General features: G+C 38.6%; 1 protein-coding gene across 2 annotated transcripts; it reads right to left on the bottom strand.

Annotated features, from left to right (window-relative positions):
* Positions 1-1673: 1673 nt before the first annotated feature.
* Positions 1674-13659, bottom strand: LOC137823809 (DNA repair protein UVH3). Of its 2 annotated transcripts, none has more exons than XM_068629085.1 (19): positions 13506-13659; positions 13170-13420; positions 12348-12499; positions 12178-12267; positions 11909-12023; positions 11588-11665; positions 11167-11345; positions 10970-11093; positions 10236-10313; positions 10094-10147; positions 9614-9798; positions 7761-9447; positions 5775-5969; positions 5605-5690; positions 4868-5159; positions 4628-4764; positions 3935-4019; positions 3207-3755; positions 1674-2509 (listed from the first exon to the last, which is right to left on the bottom strand). In XM_068629085.1, exons 1-19 carry the CDS (start codon positions 13591-13593, stop codon positions 1859-1861), a joined length of 5076 nt encoding a protein of 1691 aa, XP_068485186.1. In that variant the 5' UTR covers positions 13594-13659; the 3' UTR covers positions 1674-1858. The 2 variants fall into 2 exon arrangements, with proteins under 2 accessions (XP_068485186.1, XP_068485187.1); XM_068629086.1 differs by having other exon boundaries at positions 12178-12259; positions 13506-13631.
* Positions 13660-18571: the final 4912 nt, after the last annotated feature.

The following is an 18571-nucleotide window of genomic DNA, read 5'->3' as shown; positions in this document are numbered from 1 at the left end:
AGAAAATTGAAAATATGGAAGAGAAACTCTAATCTATCTTAATTAATGTCACAATCAAAAGATACCAATGAGTTAAGAAAGACTCATCACTTTGAATGGTTGAAAATTTAAAAATATGAACCAAAATTCTAATGAAAAACTTAAAAAAGAATTTTTACTCAAGAAAATTATTCAAGTTCCAAGATGAATAATTTTAAATACAATAATCTAAAAAAAAATCTTATATACCATGAAGCTTGTACTCAATCAATAATAAGTCTCATATTAACAAATCTTTTGAAGAAACTAATTTCTAAAACGTTTCTAATTACAAAAGAAAAAAAACAATTATAAAACCTAATAAAAGATAAATACAAAAGATTAAAACAATATAAAAAATTTATATCCTAATTCATAATCCTTTATTATGTCTTATCTATATAATGTCATCAAAACGTCCTATAACGCAAGATACTTTTATTAGAACTAAATAAAATTCAAAATATGTATTTGCACGTAATCAAGACACAAAAGAATAATTGATTATAAGCGAAAGTTATGTTTTAAGAGGATTTATATTTGACTAAACCATTATTACTAATGATAATGGAATATTTAACTTGTGATAATGGATTATATAATACATTATTATTACAAGAGATGATTAATTAATTTGTCCATGAAACTTTTTAAACAAATTTCAAAACCATTAGAGAAAATCTATGGTGAAGATATTAAAAACTAAAATTAATATAAATGATAAAATTGGTGTTATATAAGAAAAAATAATAATTATAGTATTTATTAAATATAATATTTTCTAAATATTTTATAAAAAATAAAAATATGTAAAAAATAAAAAATATCGATTCAAATTGATTTTTTTTATCAGTTTGTTACTACTTTTGTGTTCGTTTTAGTAATTCTTATGAGATTACTGTTGGTTCTGAAAGACTTTGATCAAAGTTAAAGAATTTGTCATGAGAATAAATCCGAAACAATTTTTTCGTGCGCCATTGTTTCTTTGTGAACTTTTATGGAAATGTGAACAAGATAAAAGCATCATAGTCTCTACTATCTCCTTCTACATCACTTTTATGGAAATGTGAAAAATATAAAAGCACTCATAGTCTCTACATCACCATTGCCCTTATTGCCTCTCTTGTTGTGTTTTATTCTAGTCTTATATTTTCTACCTCTTACTTTCTCCATTTAAAAAGAGGGCACAAAATATCATATTTTAAATATCACATTACAATCTGATAGAAACCCTTCCTATTTTCAACAATGATTTCCAAATTATACAATCCTAATTCCAAATTACCGGAACTAATTTTCAAATTACACGATCTAGAAGCTTTTTTATATATATAAAAAAAGTTCAGATTCTACAATTAAAAAAAAACTTAAAAATAAAATGACAAAATAAAATATTTTCATATTTACGGTGGTGCGGGCAAAAATTATGAGAATGCAAAACAGAAATCCCCAAATCCAAATCTCAATTGCGAAATTTCTGGCACAATTTCATAAATATGCTGATACTCTACACCTTTTAAGTGTGTTTGAAGACCCAAACCAACTTTTATGGAATTAAAAACTACAATGAATTCCTTCTTTTAACTCCCTAATTGAGACCCAAACGCTCTTAATGGTAGGATTGGTGGTCATCTAAAACAGATACATTACTCACATTTACACATCTTAGTATTTAAGGTATTGATAGTTTTGGTTGGAAAACAAGTTAATGAATATGCAAAATATATATTACATAAGAGGCACCATGAATGAAAAGCAAAAGTTTATACATCTCTAAAAAGATAACAATTTGGAGGGTTGACCAATATGTGCACAAGTCAGACTCTATGTCAGATAAGTTTCACTTTTTCCTTCTTTTCCTCAGAAAAGGCATAGCACTAAAAGCTCCAGCGGAGGCTCCACTATTGTTATGAGCATTCTCTGGTTTCAAAATGGTTTCAGAATGATCATAACTACTAGTATTTACAAGGTCATTTGGCTCTATACCAAATTTATTATGGGCACCTCCACCTTCCATCCCATTTTCAGGCTTTTCAGTGCCAGAAAATAACACATCTGAACTATTTTTATCACGGTTAGATTCATCCAAACAATCAGAAAACTGTGAAAAGTCTGGAGTAGAATCCACTGTGGAAGTATTGACATCATCAATTGTATCCAGCTTGTCTGTCTCACCATCATCTAAACAGAATCCACCTCCCATTTTAAAGACATCAGAAGAGTCATTATTGCCAGTACTAGGATGATTAGTTTCACCTGCATGCATGCGAAACGAACCTTCTGACTTGAGAGAGCTGGTTGGTGGCAAGTTATCCTTTAAAGGAAAATTCATTGCACTAAAATATGTTGCACCATCTTCAGATGCACCATGAATCTGAGATAAATTTTCTTCTATTGGACCAGTCTGATTACTCTGGTCAAATGCATCATCAGCATCTTCATCTTCAGGATCTTCAAATGAATAGTTGACAGGTTTCCGAGATCTCAATGACTGGAAAGTACACAAATTGTAAGTGAAACATTCTTATTCTTTTTCATATATATTTTTTTCCGAATGAGATCGCATTCAGTCATCTTCAAAATGTTCTCAACATACTATAGAATTTGTCTCATTCCCTGTTTTTTGACAGTGTTAAGATGATGATTCTGTTTTACTTGAAAAATTTCTCATTCTCATTCTCTTAACGAAACACTTATAATATAATTAACCAAATTATGATTACATACTGACAACTGACAAGTAACAACAGGTTTAAATCTGGTTCATCAGGGTTACTTTCTTTTTGTTTATTTTGATTTGATTTACCACCGAACAAAAGTGTGGACCTATTCTTTTACATTTTGAACTTCATAAAGTTGAAATGACTGCAAGCACCAAAGCTCAGCTGTATGTTTATTACTTTATTATTAGTGATTAAGAGAATAAAGGAAGGTTGTCAATACGAAACAACTTGATCACCGTATACTGTCCTGTTTGAATATACTTTTCGACAAGTACTTGTAAGAGAAGAGAATAATGTAAAGCGAATAGAGCTTCTCATATAAGCTAAAATCAAGTTGCAAGCTTAACTTTTATAGAAGTCCTTTTCATTTAACTTCTCCTACATGTACTGGATAAATTTATCCAAATAGAGCTTATATACTTTTCATTTCATAAATTAGAAAGAAAAAAAAAGATGAAGGTTTACCTTTCTCACGTCTTTTGGAACCTTATCCACATGCACTCTTGGCCCCTGATCATCAATGTCACTGCTAGTTGATGAGGATTCAAAACTGAGATGCTCTTTGTCCCTTCCTCTTTTTATTCCCATACCTCTATGTCTTCCTCGGCCACTTGTATTCCGAGTTAATGCCTTACCATCACACTGTTCTTCTGTCTGCGTGCTTGGCTTTAAATTCTCCATCTCTGATGTACTAGGTGCTGAAGATGGATCATCATTGACTTTCTTTTTCTTTGACTGTTCCTTGGCAACAGTATCATTCTTCCTTTTCGTTGACTGTTTTATTTTTGACTTCCTTCTACTTTCAAGACTTTCGTCTGTTCCCCCTGAAATCTCTAACGTGCTATCCTCGGGTTGTCTCCCAATCGTCCTATTCTTGGACAACTCTGCAGAATTATCTATCAAATCTGAAGGCTGCTTACCAGTTATTCCTTTTACTGCCTTCTTAATTCTTTTGCTACGGATTTTCGCAAATCTCTCATTAAAACTGTAAAATGCTTCCATCCGTAATTGGGTCTGCATTAAAAGGTTAAAGTGATATCAGGATATTCATAATAATATGAAGGTTTGAGAAGACACTAAACAATCAACAATTGGAAAGCTTGCTTATTTAGTGATCAAACTAATTTCAACTTTTAGTACAATAAAAATTGTCAATAAAAACCGGGAGCAGATTCTTAAAACAAATTTCTAACCTCACGTTTATTATACTCCTTTAACACAGGTAATAGCAATTCATCTGATTTCTGGCCAATCCAGCCAAATTTCTCCCAGCAAAATCTGTGGACAGGAAGTAACTCAAAATTTCCAAGAATATACAAACATATTAAATACAGGTTTGATAGAAAAAGATTAAGTAAAATCCAAAAGAGAGATCAATAGTGTCTCAAAGGTCAATATAGACTATAATCATATTTAGATTTATAACTTCAAAAGAAAAGCATGGACCAATATCGGGGAAGACTGCAAGTTTATCAAGCCATAGTGCTTACATACAAAAATTATCAACCCATTCAAAAAATCAAAAATAGCTTTCAAAGAAAAGATCGACCAATACCAGGGAAGACTGAAAGTTTATCAAGCCATACCACTCACGCATGGTGTAAAGTTTCAACTTTCAAACCCATTAAAAGAATCAAATCAAATTCATGTACAAAGTAACTATCCAAATAAGCACCAAAATACCTTAAAGGAAACTTAAAACTCTCAACTAATCCCAACCCTGTAAAAGGCCCTGGTACTGTATCAGGCAAGGTGGATTTTACAAATGGGAAAGTGATCAGTTGAGGAACAGAAGCACCAATAGGTTAAAAGATGAAGAGAAATGAGAGACTGGCCAGTTGATTTAACATATAAGTTATGGAAAATAAATTAACATGTAAACTCACTTCCGAAGAACAAGATGATCTGGCTTCCCCCATGTGAAAGGCTCAGTTGATTTATCAACATGTGGAGAACAGTAAGCAGATATAACTGTTTCACTTGGAAAAGAAAAAGGAATGTGCCAATTCTTGCTAATATTTCTCTATTAAATGAGAAAAAGGAAGTCATAAGCAAAGATGTTCTAATAAATGCAAAACTATACTGCGTTATTTTAATGGAGAGTACAAAAGGTTGAAATCAATTACATGCTTATTGAAGAAAGTTTGCTTTGTTTCTTGGATGTAATCTGGCAACTCATTTTGCTCCGGAGCACAGGGGAGGTTCTGCTCTGATGTAGACTCTTTAGCATCACAATTTATGGAATTTATCTTTTCTTTAACTTTTGACCATTTCTTTCTGGTAATTGATCCATTTTTTGCATCCAACGTTCCAAGGATGGTGGGATCCGGTGACTCAACCCACTCACGGAATTTCAGGAGGCCATCTTCCTCAGGAAATGCATTCAAAACCTCAATAGCATTAACAATGCCAATCCCACTACATACATGCAGCAACACAAGCATATCTAGTCAAGTTAACCAACTTCCATTTCAACCCTCATCAAATCCAGATACCAATCCAATAGATGCAGAATATATATGTATATACACACATAAACACACATATATATATACAAGGACATCTACTAAATATTTTATTATGAAGAGTAGGACAAAAGAAAAGTAAGATAGAGATGTATAGCAACATCTTTAGCCCAAAGGGATTGGGTCACTACTAACTAATCAAGTTCATAGATGCAGAAACTAAAATATATACAACCCTACAAGAAAGAAATACATAGAAGGACATCTAGCAAATGTCTTATTATTAAGAGTTAGATAATGTCAGATATAGATGTATAGCAACATCTCCTATCAAATGAGATTGAATAACCACTTACTAGCCAAAAGCATACTCTAGAACGAGGTAAGAATTGTCACACCTTACACCTTCAGTATAATCACTCCCAAGAAGTAGAGCCATGCGTATTATTTTTTCTCTGGTCAGTCCAAGCTCCTTTTCAATGTCCTGAACCAATCATAAAAGCATGAAAACAAAAATGCTATAACGACTGAAATTTATTTACAGCTAAAGTATTTAGCAAATATAGACCTCCATGAAGTATGTCTCTACATATTTGCGGTCATCGAATATATTTTTGTAAACACTGCGTGCCCCAAATAAAAGGACATCAGAGTCATCGGTCACAACCCCATCAACTAGTTTCTCAAGTTCCAAATAAGCACATTGAGCTTCTGCTTCCATTGGAGCAATAATATATGGCAAGCCAAACATTTGCAGTAGTTCCTACAGAGTGTCAAATGCACCAGAAACATATGGGATCAACATACTTAATCCATGGAAAATCACTACTGATCAATGGCATTTGTGAATGATAAATGATATATAAAGCCATTGTGTAATCCAAAAAGCTTGCAAATGGGTTTGTGAGGTAGTAGTAGTAGTAATCATAATAATAATAATAATAATAATAATAACAATGAAATAAAAATAACAATAATAATAAAAAATATTAATATCCATTCCAAGGATCCTGACTTCATCCAATTGACACATCAGTCTAAACTAAATATTTCAATACCATCATACTAAAATGTAAAATTGAAGGACAATGCCAAGTCTGAGCTATAGACTTCAATACCATCACAATAAAATGTAAAATGAAGGACGATGCCAAAGTAAATTTGTCATGTTCTTTAAAGAATCCAGGCCACTACTTGTCAACTGATGTGTGAAGAAGAGGGTGGAGAACAAACTACTGAAATGAGAATTTAAGCTCTTGCAATGTACTCATGTTGGACATCTCACATTGATTAATGATATGGCCAAATTAAAGTTTATACATAGGGGGATAATCCCGAGTTACAAACAAACCCAATTCTCCGAGTATTAAAGTACATTCTAGCAATTGTTATCAGACTTATTGGACCATCCGCTATTAGACTATTATTGAACCATCCATAGATGTTTCAGTTCTGGAAAATTCACATTTGAAATGTCTAATCCTCAATGTGAGTGGAAGTATTAAAGATTCGACATCATCCAATGATATTGTAAAATTAAAAATATATAAGTAGGATCAACCCTTAACCTAGAAACCAATTTTATAGGACAGAACTGGACCTAAACCCAAATTCTTAAAGTTCATTTATGTTGTAGATAAGTTTAACCTCGTGGAGCCTATTTATGCAGCATCTAGATGTTACTTCCTGATTGAAATAAGATATATAAGCATAATAGTTATCTTTAGTCCAATAGTCTTCTAAGGTAAGAAATATTTGTATTCGTATTTTTAAGTCTACCTTCTTTCAAGACATAATTTTTAGCAGAACCTTCACATATAACAACTATCCTAAAATTCTAGTTCAATGTGTGCAGGTAACGTTTCTCTCTGTTATTCTCTGAAAAATACAAGTTCCATCCTTTATGCTATCTATGTTGATTAACTTCTGCTCTATTCTTGAAAGTAGAAATAAAAATAAACAATCAAATACAAGATAAAGTTTCATATTCAATCACGCACCACGAAAATGCAAAATACATACTACATTTCATGTTTTGACTACCATATACATCTTCAAGAATTTAGCAGATGTGAGTATTTGACGGGAAAACTAAGTGTATGTTAGGGTAGCACTTGAAAATCTTGGTTGTGGGACGTAAACTTCCTTTCTTTAGTACATTTCTTGTTTGGGTGCCTTCCAAAATTTCAAACCGAATTTTGAGGCAAGTAAAATTGATATTGAGAACTGGAAATGTTTAACTTTTTCAAATAAAAGAATTGATTGTGGGTCGCTAAATACATCAGCACTTACCCACTAAAAGTGATTCTAGTTACTATCCAAACAACATCAATTCTTCTAACCTCACTTTTAAAATATCCTTCCCAAACACAGTTTTTTACAAACTTTTTTCAAAATCAATTCATTTAGAATAAATTCAACAAGAATCTACAATAAATAAGCTCCTAAAATGGATGAAAAAGAATGAAAATCAAAGTAATAGGTTTTAAGAAATTTAATAACTAGTAACAATATGATATCACTGATGTATTATAGATCAGACTCAGTTCAGCACCTGACATTCAGTGAATAATTCACTGTTTACAGATTCTGCATTCCGCTCTAGCTTCCGCTGTTCATTCTCTAGGTTAATATATTCTTGACCAAGAATTTGAATTTCTTCCTCAAGGCTAACCTCAGTTGCTAGAGCAGGAAAATCCCCTGGGGTATTAAACACATCACTGCCACGGCTCCTGTTCCTTTTGTCAAAGAAATTTCCATTATTGTCATCTGAAGCAAATTTTGGCTCAATAAGAAGGTCTTCTGTTGCTTCTTTCAAGGATGAATCCACCAAATGAATAGTGGGTTTGGTATTGTCAGTAGAATTACTAAATGGTTCAGATTCATTAATATAGTTCTTTTTCTCATCTTCAGTTGCACCAACTGGAACAGCCTCAGATGTATTGTTATGATTGAGAGACACTTTACCATTATCACGTTTATCAAATAGCTTCTCTGCGACCACAGGGATCTGGTCTTTCATCATTATCTTTGTATCTGAAATTGAATCTTCAGAACAAGACTGACTATCCCATCTGCAAGTTGTGTCAATCAATATCTTAGTTTTATTCGAACTAAAAGTCACAGATGGCTTTGACGAACTTCCATGAAAATGGTTAGTTTGTGCATTATTTACAGAAACAAAATCATCCTTTTTATCTCCATCTTCAATTTCATGTAATTCGATTTTTTCAGTACCATCTTCCGTACACAAAGTGAATCCCTCCATATTATTTTTATTATTCCGGAACCCAGTGTTTTCATTTAAACCTATTGGGTCATCACCATGTTCTAAATCATGATCCAATTTGTTCTCATACATATTTGAATGCCCATCTACCAATGACATACATTTGCGTTTTTCATCCACTTCAATTTCAAGACTTCTCCTTATTGCCTCTTGCAAATTGGACTCCTCCTCCAACTGCCCTCGAGATGCATATTTTTCTGACAATAAGCTGCTGTTAGCACCATCACAATCTCCTTCCTCCCATTCTACTTCACTTTCATTATTATTATCCTCCTCTGCAACAGAAGACTTCAATTCCACCTTATCATGTTCAGGAAAAACAGTACTCTTACCTTCAACAATTCCTTCTTCCCAATCAGAATGAGAAGGTTGCACTGTTGCTGCAGTATCATTAGTGCCAAAGATCGCCACTGGATTTCCTCCTACTAAACTAGAAAATATATCATCTTCACCGTTTGCAAACTTATTTTCGCATCCATATTCAAAAGATATATCTATAGAAGCATTCTGGTCAAGCATAATTTGTTCATTTTGCACATTCTCTCGAACTAAGTCAACATTCGCCTCTTGTGATTTACCAACAAGCTGGATCCCAGAACTTTCTGATGAACCCTTATTTTCAACATTTTTCATTGTTCCAATATTTGAAGCCTTGTTCACTTGTGCCTTTTCCTGCTCAAACTCCTTCATCAAATCCAAATTTCTTTGTATATCACGGGTCATACGCATCCCCATTGCTCTCGATCTACTGACACGAAATCGACCCCTCTCATCAAGATATGTCTGAATACTTTCCTCAGCAGGCTCACCAGGTTCATTGCAAACCAATTCACTTGATTTATTAAAACCATTTCCGGCCACAATGCTATTTGCAAGATTCTGGGAAGGATGTGCTCCCTGTTCCTTCTGTTGAGTACTTTTATTTTTCTCGAAGCTGGTGGAGGTAAGTTCACTGACATATTTAGGAATGCAAAGGCCAAGGAAGTTGTCAATTAAATTTCACAAAATATCATACTAAATACACAGGAAAAGCACCCAACCATTTTTAAGACTAATATTTATTAGGACTGACAATTTATTCAACTACGGAAAAAATAATTGAGAATAAGGTTACTCACTGTTTATCGCCAGTAAAAGATGACGAAAATATATATTCTCTGTTGGCTTCAGATGCAATCCGTGAAGTCTGCACACCCTCTACTCCTCCTCCAACTGCAGCTTTCTGCACTTCATTTATCTCGCGTCTGAAAGCAACAGTTTTAAGGTAAGCTTGTATTTGTAGCTCAGAGAATTTTGCGGGATCCTGGAAGGAGCCAATTGAATGACATATTTAGTTCAGTGTACAATCACAACTAGTACAAAGGCAAAGTAATTGTCATGCCAAAATGAAATAAAATAACAGTATCAATGTCATAAAGAATCAGTATAATGCCAAACTAAATAACTTAAAGAACATTAAGAACCATAGATTTGACATTTTTAACTATCCATGGCAGTTCTAAATAGATACACAACTATCCAAAAAAAAATCAATTTTAAAAAGATACAAGTTTTACATTTCAACAGATCAAAATTGCATATGAATTCTTTCCACAAACCTTCTTGACTTTCTGATACTTTTGTCTGTTCTCTGCAATCAAACGCTCTCTCATCTGCAGAACAATTATTCAATCACTGGTGACAGAATAAAATGTAAGAGGCACTTGAGCTAAAAAAATTTTTTTTTAAGAATTCAACTACCTGAACAAGAAGGTCCAGTTGCATTGATGGAGGTAATGACGCTAGAACAAGTGGATCAACTTCACCATGCATAGCTGGCTGAAAAAAGAAAACGAAATAAACTATTTTTTTTTTATATTTTATGCAGAGATTACACAAAATCAAATCACGCCTTTTAGGTATGGAGTTGGGGAAGCAAGGCGAAAGAAATACGCCAGTTAAGTGTGTTCAGTAGCTGTAGGTTAGTTATATCATGTATTGTATGAAAGTTATATAATTTATTGTATGACAGTTATATATTTATTGTATGACAGTTATATCATGTATTGTATGACAGTTATATAATTTATTGTATGATAGTTATATATTTATTGTATGACAGTTATATCATGTATTGTCCGACACTTATGTGTGCATTTCTTAAAAGGGCCATGTGATAGATTTCTAATTCATTGTGTAAAATTAATAAAATGTGTTCGAAAGAGGAGACTCATTGTTGCGGCTTATGCCTATGTTAGTGTTCCGTGCTACAAATATGGATTAATTTTTGAACTCTTTCAATTAAATCATGCAGATTGTATTTTCAAACTCAAGTCTAACACAAGGATTGATACTAGTGCTGTCAGGAATCATTGTGGTTTCTATTAAGATTATAAGGACGGAAAATGACAAAGAGCTGTCACCTAAACTCTCAGCACAAACCAAATTAACTAACTGAGTCTGAAAGTTATAGATGTCTCAAAATATAGACTGACCAGTATCATCTCTTCATCTTCGTCATAGTCAACTTCCTCTTCCTCGACAGTGGAAGCCGCAACAGAAGTTGATGCATTGTTTACTAACTTGTCATTTTCCTCCAGAGCAATAGATGCAGCCAACCTAATATCCATCAAAAGTAATAAATAAGAAATACCATAACAAAAGCAAAATTATGACATTATATGAAGCCTACATTTCGTCAATTGAGTCTTGATTGTCAGTCCTCGATGCAACATTGTCATGTCTGGAGCTACAACCAGCCATGCCAGCTTCACTGAGCAGAATCCCTTTACCCTTGCCTCGGTAATTGACATCAGGTTCTTCATGGTTGTAAGCTTCCTTTACTAACCCTTCTGTTTTCTTTCCTTTTAGCTGATACGAAAGACAATGTATCATATGTAGATGAGTTTTCAGCAGGCCAATAAATCATATGATGCCTTAACACATATCATCCAAAAATTGAGAAAATACTCTTGAAAGCATTCTATCTGATCCTTTATTTCATGCCATTGATGTATTAGTTTGAAGTGGGAGAAAACTTCATTATAATGACAAGAAAGAGAAATGTCCAAATGCACGGCAACAGGTAATATCATTTATATTTAAAATCTGACCTGTGCAAGAATATCGAGTTGCATAGACTGTGGCAAAGCAGCTAATACAGCTATATCAACTTCGGAATTTACTGATGGCTGAGGAGAAAAAAAAAATAGATACAGCCACGAGAGGTGAAGAATCAACAAGAAAATAAGGATGTAGCAACAACAACAAAAGATGAAATATTTCCTCATTCCCCAACAATGGCCTATTGTTACACTACTGGAAAAATCCATGGGTTTGATCAAGAAACAAAATTATATACACAAATAATAGAAAAGCATATCATAGTAATGGCTACTTGCAACTATTCCATTCTTCTACATTTGCAAATTTACCAGTAGAATCTGTTCTGCTGCATCATGTTCTTCCTCTGAAGGATTAATTACAATAGAAGGCACTCCTTTTCCGGCATGTTTTCCATTTTCCTCTGCAGCTATAGATGCTGCCAACCTAAATGAACTCACCCACATTATAGACAAACTATCAGTCATATTCAAGATCAAATACATTAAGATAATATTTTATGCAACTTATATGAAAGATACTTCAGCGCTTCACAGCTTTTAGTCCCTTTAATTTAGGAATAAAAATAAAGGTTGATTACATTTCATCAAGTTCCTCCTGGTTGTAACTTGTTGATACTGTTGCCTGTGAACAATTTATGTTCTCCTCAGTTGCATATTTAGCTGCACACCTAAATAAATAATTCAAAACAATGAACATAACTCTGATAGAAGAAGACATCTATAATTTACAACAGCATAAACAGATTACATTTCATCTAGCTCTTTCACGTGACTTCCTCTTGAATCACTACCAACAAAGTCCTTCTGATTAGATTTATTCTGACCCTTAGTATTACTATTCGTCTGCATCCTCTGGCTCTTAATATCATCAGCCAGTTCCTTCAACCTTAGTGTCTTCAACTGTAAACGAAGTAGAAAAACAAAAATTAAGATTGCAACACGTAACCAAAATCAAGATAGAACGCACCATGTTAACGTACGAATATGCTATACCTGTATACCCATTAGCATAAATGGTACAACAATTCTTTGTTTGGTAGTATAGTAGAAAAACAGAGTGGAAAATGACAATCCAAATTAACCACCCCAACATTAAGGTTTAATGTAATTGAATTCTTTTCACTTTGAAAGTAACACAGAAATGAGCACAAGCGTCCCTCAAAATTACAGAATCAAAACACTTTACCACACTACAATAAACACAACATGCAAGAGAACAAGAGAGACAAAGAAACATAAACACATTGCACCAGCAACATCACATGGACAATTATGTAAGAGAGTGAGAATTCAGTGGATGAAAAGTTTTTGTTCTTCGTCACTCATCGAGGCACAGCAAAGAATGCAAAATCATTTACAAGTTATTACTCGTTATCTTCCTACAGAAATACCCAAAAATTGAATAAATAAACTGCACAAAATTCTAACCCCTCCAATACTCTTATACCTCAATGCGAATTGAGATAATTGTTTTCTTTCAATTGGAACCGAACGACCAATTAAATCACAAAATAGGAACAAAAAAGTGATCATAGCTTCACAGTTGACAACGAAAAGCAAAAGATCATACATGATTGAGCAGCATTTTCTCCGCAGTTTTGCGGACTTTGGCTTGGGCGTTTTCGCGCTGGCGGCGGCGGGCAACGACGGTGCGGCGCTTGAGGGCAGGGGTCCCGCCGTCGAAGACGAAGACCGGTTTGGTGCGGAGGAAGAGAAGCTTGCAAATGCGACGGAAGAAGCCCAGCAAATGGGCGTTGCGAACCACTTCGCCCTTCTCGTCGCGCATCGCTTTCATAAACTGCACCATCCATATGCTCGCATCTGCAATTAGGGGAAATAAAGAAAAAGGATGTATTACTTAATGCGGGGGAGAGAGAGAAAGAAAGTGATAGGGTTTGAGGAGTACCAACGGCGAGTGTTTTCCCGGCGAGGGTTTCGACGGAGACGCGGCGACCGACGGGGGAGAGTAGTTCCCAGAGACCGTGAACTCCCATTGTACTTCTGGTCAGTTACGTTACCGCGCCAAACAGCCAGCCTTCAATATCAATATTGTTCGGCATTTAAGTCGGTCTATATTTTTCTTATTAAAACATACATAAATTTTTTATTTCAAAAATTTTATTATTTTTGTACTAACCAGTTCTCGGGTGAGGGGTCACGTAAGCTGAGTCCCACGAGCAGTGTGGGTCAGTGTCTCGCAAGACACGTGAGCCAAGGTGTCAAAGAGTGGTCAGACATCGGTTACTATGATGCGTTGATGTGTCCTCGACAATATAGTGAAGGCGATGAGACGTCGGACATCGGCGAGTCAAACAGCAGAGCTGGGCCACGAAAGGAGGATCACAGACCACACACCAGTTATCAGTTAGGGAGAAAGCCTAGTTCACAGGGGTCCATGCGTGTGGTGTGGATGACGCGTTCAGGCATAATACGAGTAAAGAGCCATTGAAAGAGATACGACATGTGAGGGTCACGTTTCAAGGGTAAACTGCATGCATGGCACGTGAATAACTAGGGCATTCCAAGACGGATAGCCCCAGAGATTAGGTGCACAAGTTAGTACCTAGGTGGTCATCCTGTCAGAGGTTGCACTCTAGTAAGGGAGCCTTACGCGCTAGATTGCCCTAAGAGTTGGTGATAGCGGCGCTAAGGCACACCCTCAGTAAACCTAATTATGGTTAGCGTAAACAGTGAAAACCCTAGAGTATATAAAAAGTAGTATCAAACCTAATAAGGTACGCACAGAGAGCTTTTTACAGCTTACTTTGGTGTTTTCTAGCCCATAGTGACTTGAGCGTCGGAGTGCAAACGACCTCTAGGGCGCCCTTTGTCTTTGTGATTTCAGGTGTCTGATCGAAGGAAGGCACGAACGAAGGCAGAGACAATTGGGTATGTGATCGTCGTAGACGTACGAAGGCAATCGAGTCAACCAGCACGAACATTTGGCGCCCACTGTGGGGCACGATTTAAAACACTGTCCCATTCGCAAGAACGAGAAAGATGAGAAACACGAGGCAAGGATTCGTTGCACCGAATGGAGGCAAAAGCCTCACCCTGCAGCAGATCATGGAAACGATGCAGGCTCTCCAAGAAACGGTGGCTGCATCAAGAGCAGATCAAGAACGCATCCAGATTGATCTGGCTGCGTCGCTAGCGAGAAATGAGGAATTGCAAAGAACCAATGAAGAATTGCGCAGGGGGTTGCGCAATCAGGGAGGGAACGCGAGGTGGAAGATCAAGAACCCACGACGCCACCCAGGGAATTCCCAATGCCATTCTCGCAGGCGATCATGGACGTCGTGATACCAACCACGTTTTTGGGCCCTAAAGCCACCTTCACAGGTGTAGAGGACCCAGAGGCTCATCTCACGGCCTTCCATGCGCAGATGATGCTGGTTGGGGGGTCTAACGCGGTACGATGCAAGCTGTTCATTAGCATGCTGGTGGGCACGACGATGGATTGGTTCATCAGCCTCCCTGATGGCCACATAATGTCATTCGCGCAGCTTTCTAAGTTGTTCAAAGAGCAGTACATCGTAAATCGGGCCCCCCCACCCATCTCTTACGATCTCTTTGACGTAAGGCAGTATTAAGGAGAGTCCCTGAAGGAATTCCTCAACCTTTTGGGGCACATGTGGTGAGGTTAAACACCAAGGATGAAACAATGATGGTGCACGCGTTCAGGAAGGGGATCGTGTCAGGACCTTCCAGTGAGTCACTCATCAGGAACCGCCAAAAAACTTTCGGCGAGATAAGGCGTCGAGCGGTGGCTCACATTGCCGTGGAGGGAGAAGTCAACGAGAAGCGCACGTGCGTTGTTTCCACGCGCCCACGAGCACCAGGTCGACCTCAACCCCTAAGGGTACATGAGGCAACGACAGAGAAGAAGACTCCAGCGAAGCAGCAGCCTTACGAGCCCAGAAAGCCCTAGACCAGGGGGCGCGCAAGGGAGAATGTGCCGCCAAGGCACAACTTCGTGGTAGAATTGAAGGACCTAATCGCCATTCCCAATATAGCGGAGAAAATGAAGATACCCGCTAAGTCCGACAAGAAGTTAGGGCCTAACAAGAACGCATGGTGAGAGTTCCACCAAGCGTTTGGCCTCCCAATACGGAACTGCTTGGCGTTGGGACACCAGTTGGATGAACTGGTGAAGAACGGTTTCCTGAAAGATTACTTGGTGGAGTCACAGGAAGACCAGAACGTGACCACGCCAGGAGGAGATCAGGGACACGAGATAGCGGTGCATGGCGAAATCCACACCATTGTTGGGGGTTTCTCGGGTGGAGGGTGTACCGCTTCTCAGCGAAAGAAGTATGCCCGAGCAGTGATGTCGGTAGAGGCGCAAGAGGCAGATGAGGCCCTTGACGTCGACCTTGTCTTCACCAAGGCCGACCTCCAAGATGTCGTCCCCCACGAGAATGACCCGGTGGTGATCTCGGTAGTAACCACTGGGAGGAAGGTGCACCGTGTATTGGTGGATCAGGGAAGCTCGACAGACGTGATGTTCTGGACGACCTTCAACAAGTTGCAGGTGTCCCCTTATCAACTGAGGCCTTATACAGGCTACTTGTACGGTTTCGTGGGAGACCAGTTGGAGGTGCGTGGGCACTTGGAGCTGAGGACCACTTTAACAGATGGTGTCGCGTCCCGTACGAAGAACATCAGGTACCTCGTCGTCAATTCCCCATCCGCATATAACGTACTATTAGGTAGACCTATGCTGAACAGGCTGAGGGCGGTGGCGTCGACGAGGCACATGAAGATGAAGTTGCTTGACTTGGGAGGAAAGGTGATTACCATCAAGTCAGATCAGAAGGAGGCTAAGAGGTGCTACAAGAATAGCCTCAAAACCAAGAGAGGGGTGTTCATGGTCACCACCAGGGCACCAAGTGAAGAAGGGATCGCCCCTGCAGAGCTCGCCCGGGAGAGGTGACCCGAACTAGCAGGAGAAGTCCTAGAGAGGGAGATTGGGGGGAGGACGTTCAAGCTTGGCAAATCACTAGGCCAAGCAGCACAGGACCAGATCGTCGAGGTCATTGCACGGCATCTGGATGCCTTCGCGTGGTCCGCCTCGGACATGCCAAGCATAGACCCAAACTTCCTGTGCCACTGCCTTACCATGGAGCTCAAGGTCAGGCCTGTCCACCAGAGAAGAAGGAAGTTCAATGAAGAGAGACGGCGGGTCATAAAAGAAGAGACGAATAAGTTATTGAGCGCTAGCCACATAAGGGAAATCTAATACCCTGAGTGGTTGGCAAACGTGGTCTTAGTGAAGAAGGCCAGCGGGAAGTGGAGAATGTGTGTTGACTTCACTGACCTCAACAAAGCATGCCTGAAGGACTCATATCCCCTACCAAGCATCGACGCCTTGGTAGACAGTGTCTCGGGTTGCAAGATGCTCAGCTTCCTGGACGCTTTTTCTGGGTATAACCAAATTAAGATGCATCCCAGGGACAAGTGCAAGACAACATTCATGACATAGCTGTCTTGCTACTGTTATACAGTGATGCCCTTTGGGCTGAAGAATGCAAGCGCCACCTACCAGAGGCTGATGAACAAAGTCCTTGCACCCATGATAGGGTGAAACGTGCAAGCCTATGTGGACGACATGGTGATGACCTCACAGGTGAAAGATCAGCATATGGTTGACTTAGAAGAGCTATTTACGATAATACTAAGTACAGATTGAAGTTGACCCCCGAGAAGTGCGTTGCAATCCTCGCAATGAGAAGCCCAATCTCAGTGAAGAAGGTGCAACAGTTAACAGGGCGGATGGCCACTCTTTCCAGATTTGTATCAGCTGGAGAAGACAAGGGTCATCCTTACTTCCAGTGTTTGAGGAGGAACAATAGGTTCATCTGACCAGGGAGTGCGAAGAGGTGTTCCTCAAGCTGAAGGAGTATTTGGCCAGTCCCCCAGTGTTGTGTAAACCACAACTGGGTACTCCACTCCGCCTGTACTTCGCTGTGACGGAGCGGGCGATCAGCTCAGTCCTTGTGCAGGAGCAAGACCAACTGCAAAATCTATATACTTTGTAAGCAAAGTATTACAAGGGCTTGAGGTCAGATACCAGACCCTAGAGAAGGAGGCCCTAGCAGTGGTGTTCTGAGCTAGGAGACTTCACCATTATTTCCAAAGCTTTACAGTGGTGGTGATGACAGACCTGCCTATCCGCAAGGTCCTGCAGAAACCGGACGTGGCGGGAAGGATGGTAAGATGGGCAGTGGAACTTTCAGAGTTTGATGTCCAGTACGAGCCTCGAGGTCCTATCGAAGGCCAAGTCTATGCAGACTTTGTGGTAGAGCTCTCCTCGGCAGATGCACACCAAGAGGAAGCCAACTTCCGGTGGGTGCTCTCTGTAGACAGGTCCTCTAACCAACAAGGCAGCGGGGCAGGTGTCATCTTGAAGGGACTGAACGGGTTGTTGATCGAGCAAGGCCTACAGTTTGCCTTCAAGGCCAACAACAATCAGGCGGAGTATGAAGCTCTCATTGCAGGCATGTTGTTGGCAAAAGAGATGGGAGCGCAGAGTCTGTTGGCGAAGAGCGACTCCCTATTAGTCACAAGTCAGGTGACTGAAGAGTATCAGGCCAAGGACCCCAGATGGCCGCATACCTAGGGTACGTCCAGATTCTGAAGGGGTCATTCGCAGTGTTCGAGCTGGTGCACGTCCCAAGAGAGCAGAATGCTCGAGCTGACTTGCTAGCTAAGCTCGCCAGTTCATGCAAGGGGGACAGACAGAGGATGGTCATACAGGAAACCCTGAAGACACCTCGAACATTCACCACAGATAACTGGGTAGGGGTGCACCAGGTCAGTACGACAAGAGGAGGGGCGAGGAGTCATCGGTCATTGACTAGGGAGACACTGCAGACTCCCAAGGTAAGCCTATATACAAACCTGGGGGAGGAATCAATGCAGATTTGCCTGGTCGAAGGAGGAGACACCTAGATGACGCCCTACAAGCGC

Source organism: Phaseolus vulgaris, chromosome 8 (assembly GCF_000499845.2).
Source record: "Phaseolus vulgaris cultivar G19833 chromosome 8, P. vulgaris v2.0, whole genome shotgun sequence".
Lineage (NCBI taxonomy): Eukaryota > Viridiplantae > Streptophyta > Magnoliopsida > Fabales > Fabaceae > Phaseolus > Phaseolus vulgaris.
This window is presented reverse-complemented; position numbering and strand designations above follow the sequence as displayed.

Coding starts and splice junctions, on each gene's coding strand:
- LOC137823809 (XM_068629085.1), bottom strand. CDS start 13,593: ATGGGAGTTCACGGTCTCTGGGAACTACTCTCCCCCGTCGGTCGCCGC. Junction 11,094..11,166: donor CAAGACTCAATTGACGAAAT/GTAGGCTTCATA, acceptor GATGGATATTAG/GTTGGCTGCATCTATTGCTC. Junction 5,160..5,604: donor GATTATACTGAAGGTGTAAG/GTGTGACAATTC, acceptor GCATGTATGTAG/TGGGATTGGCATTGTTAATG.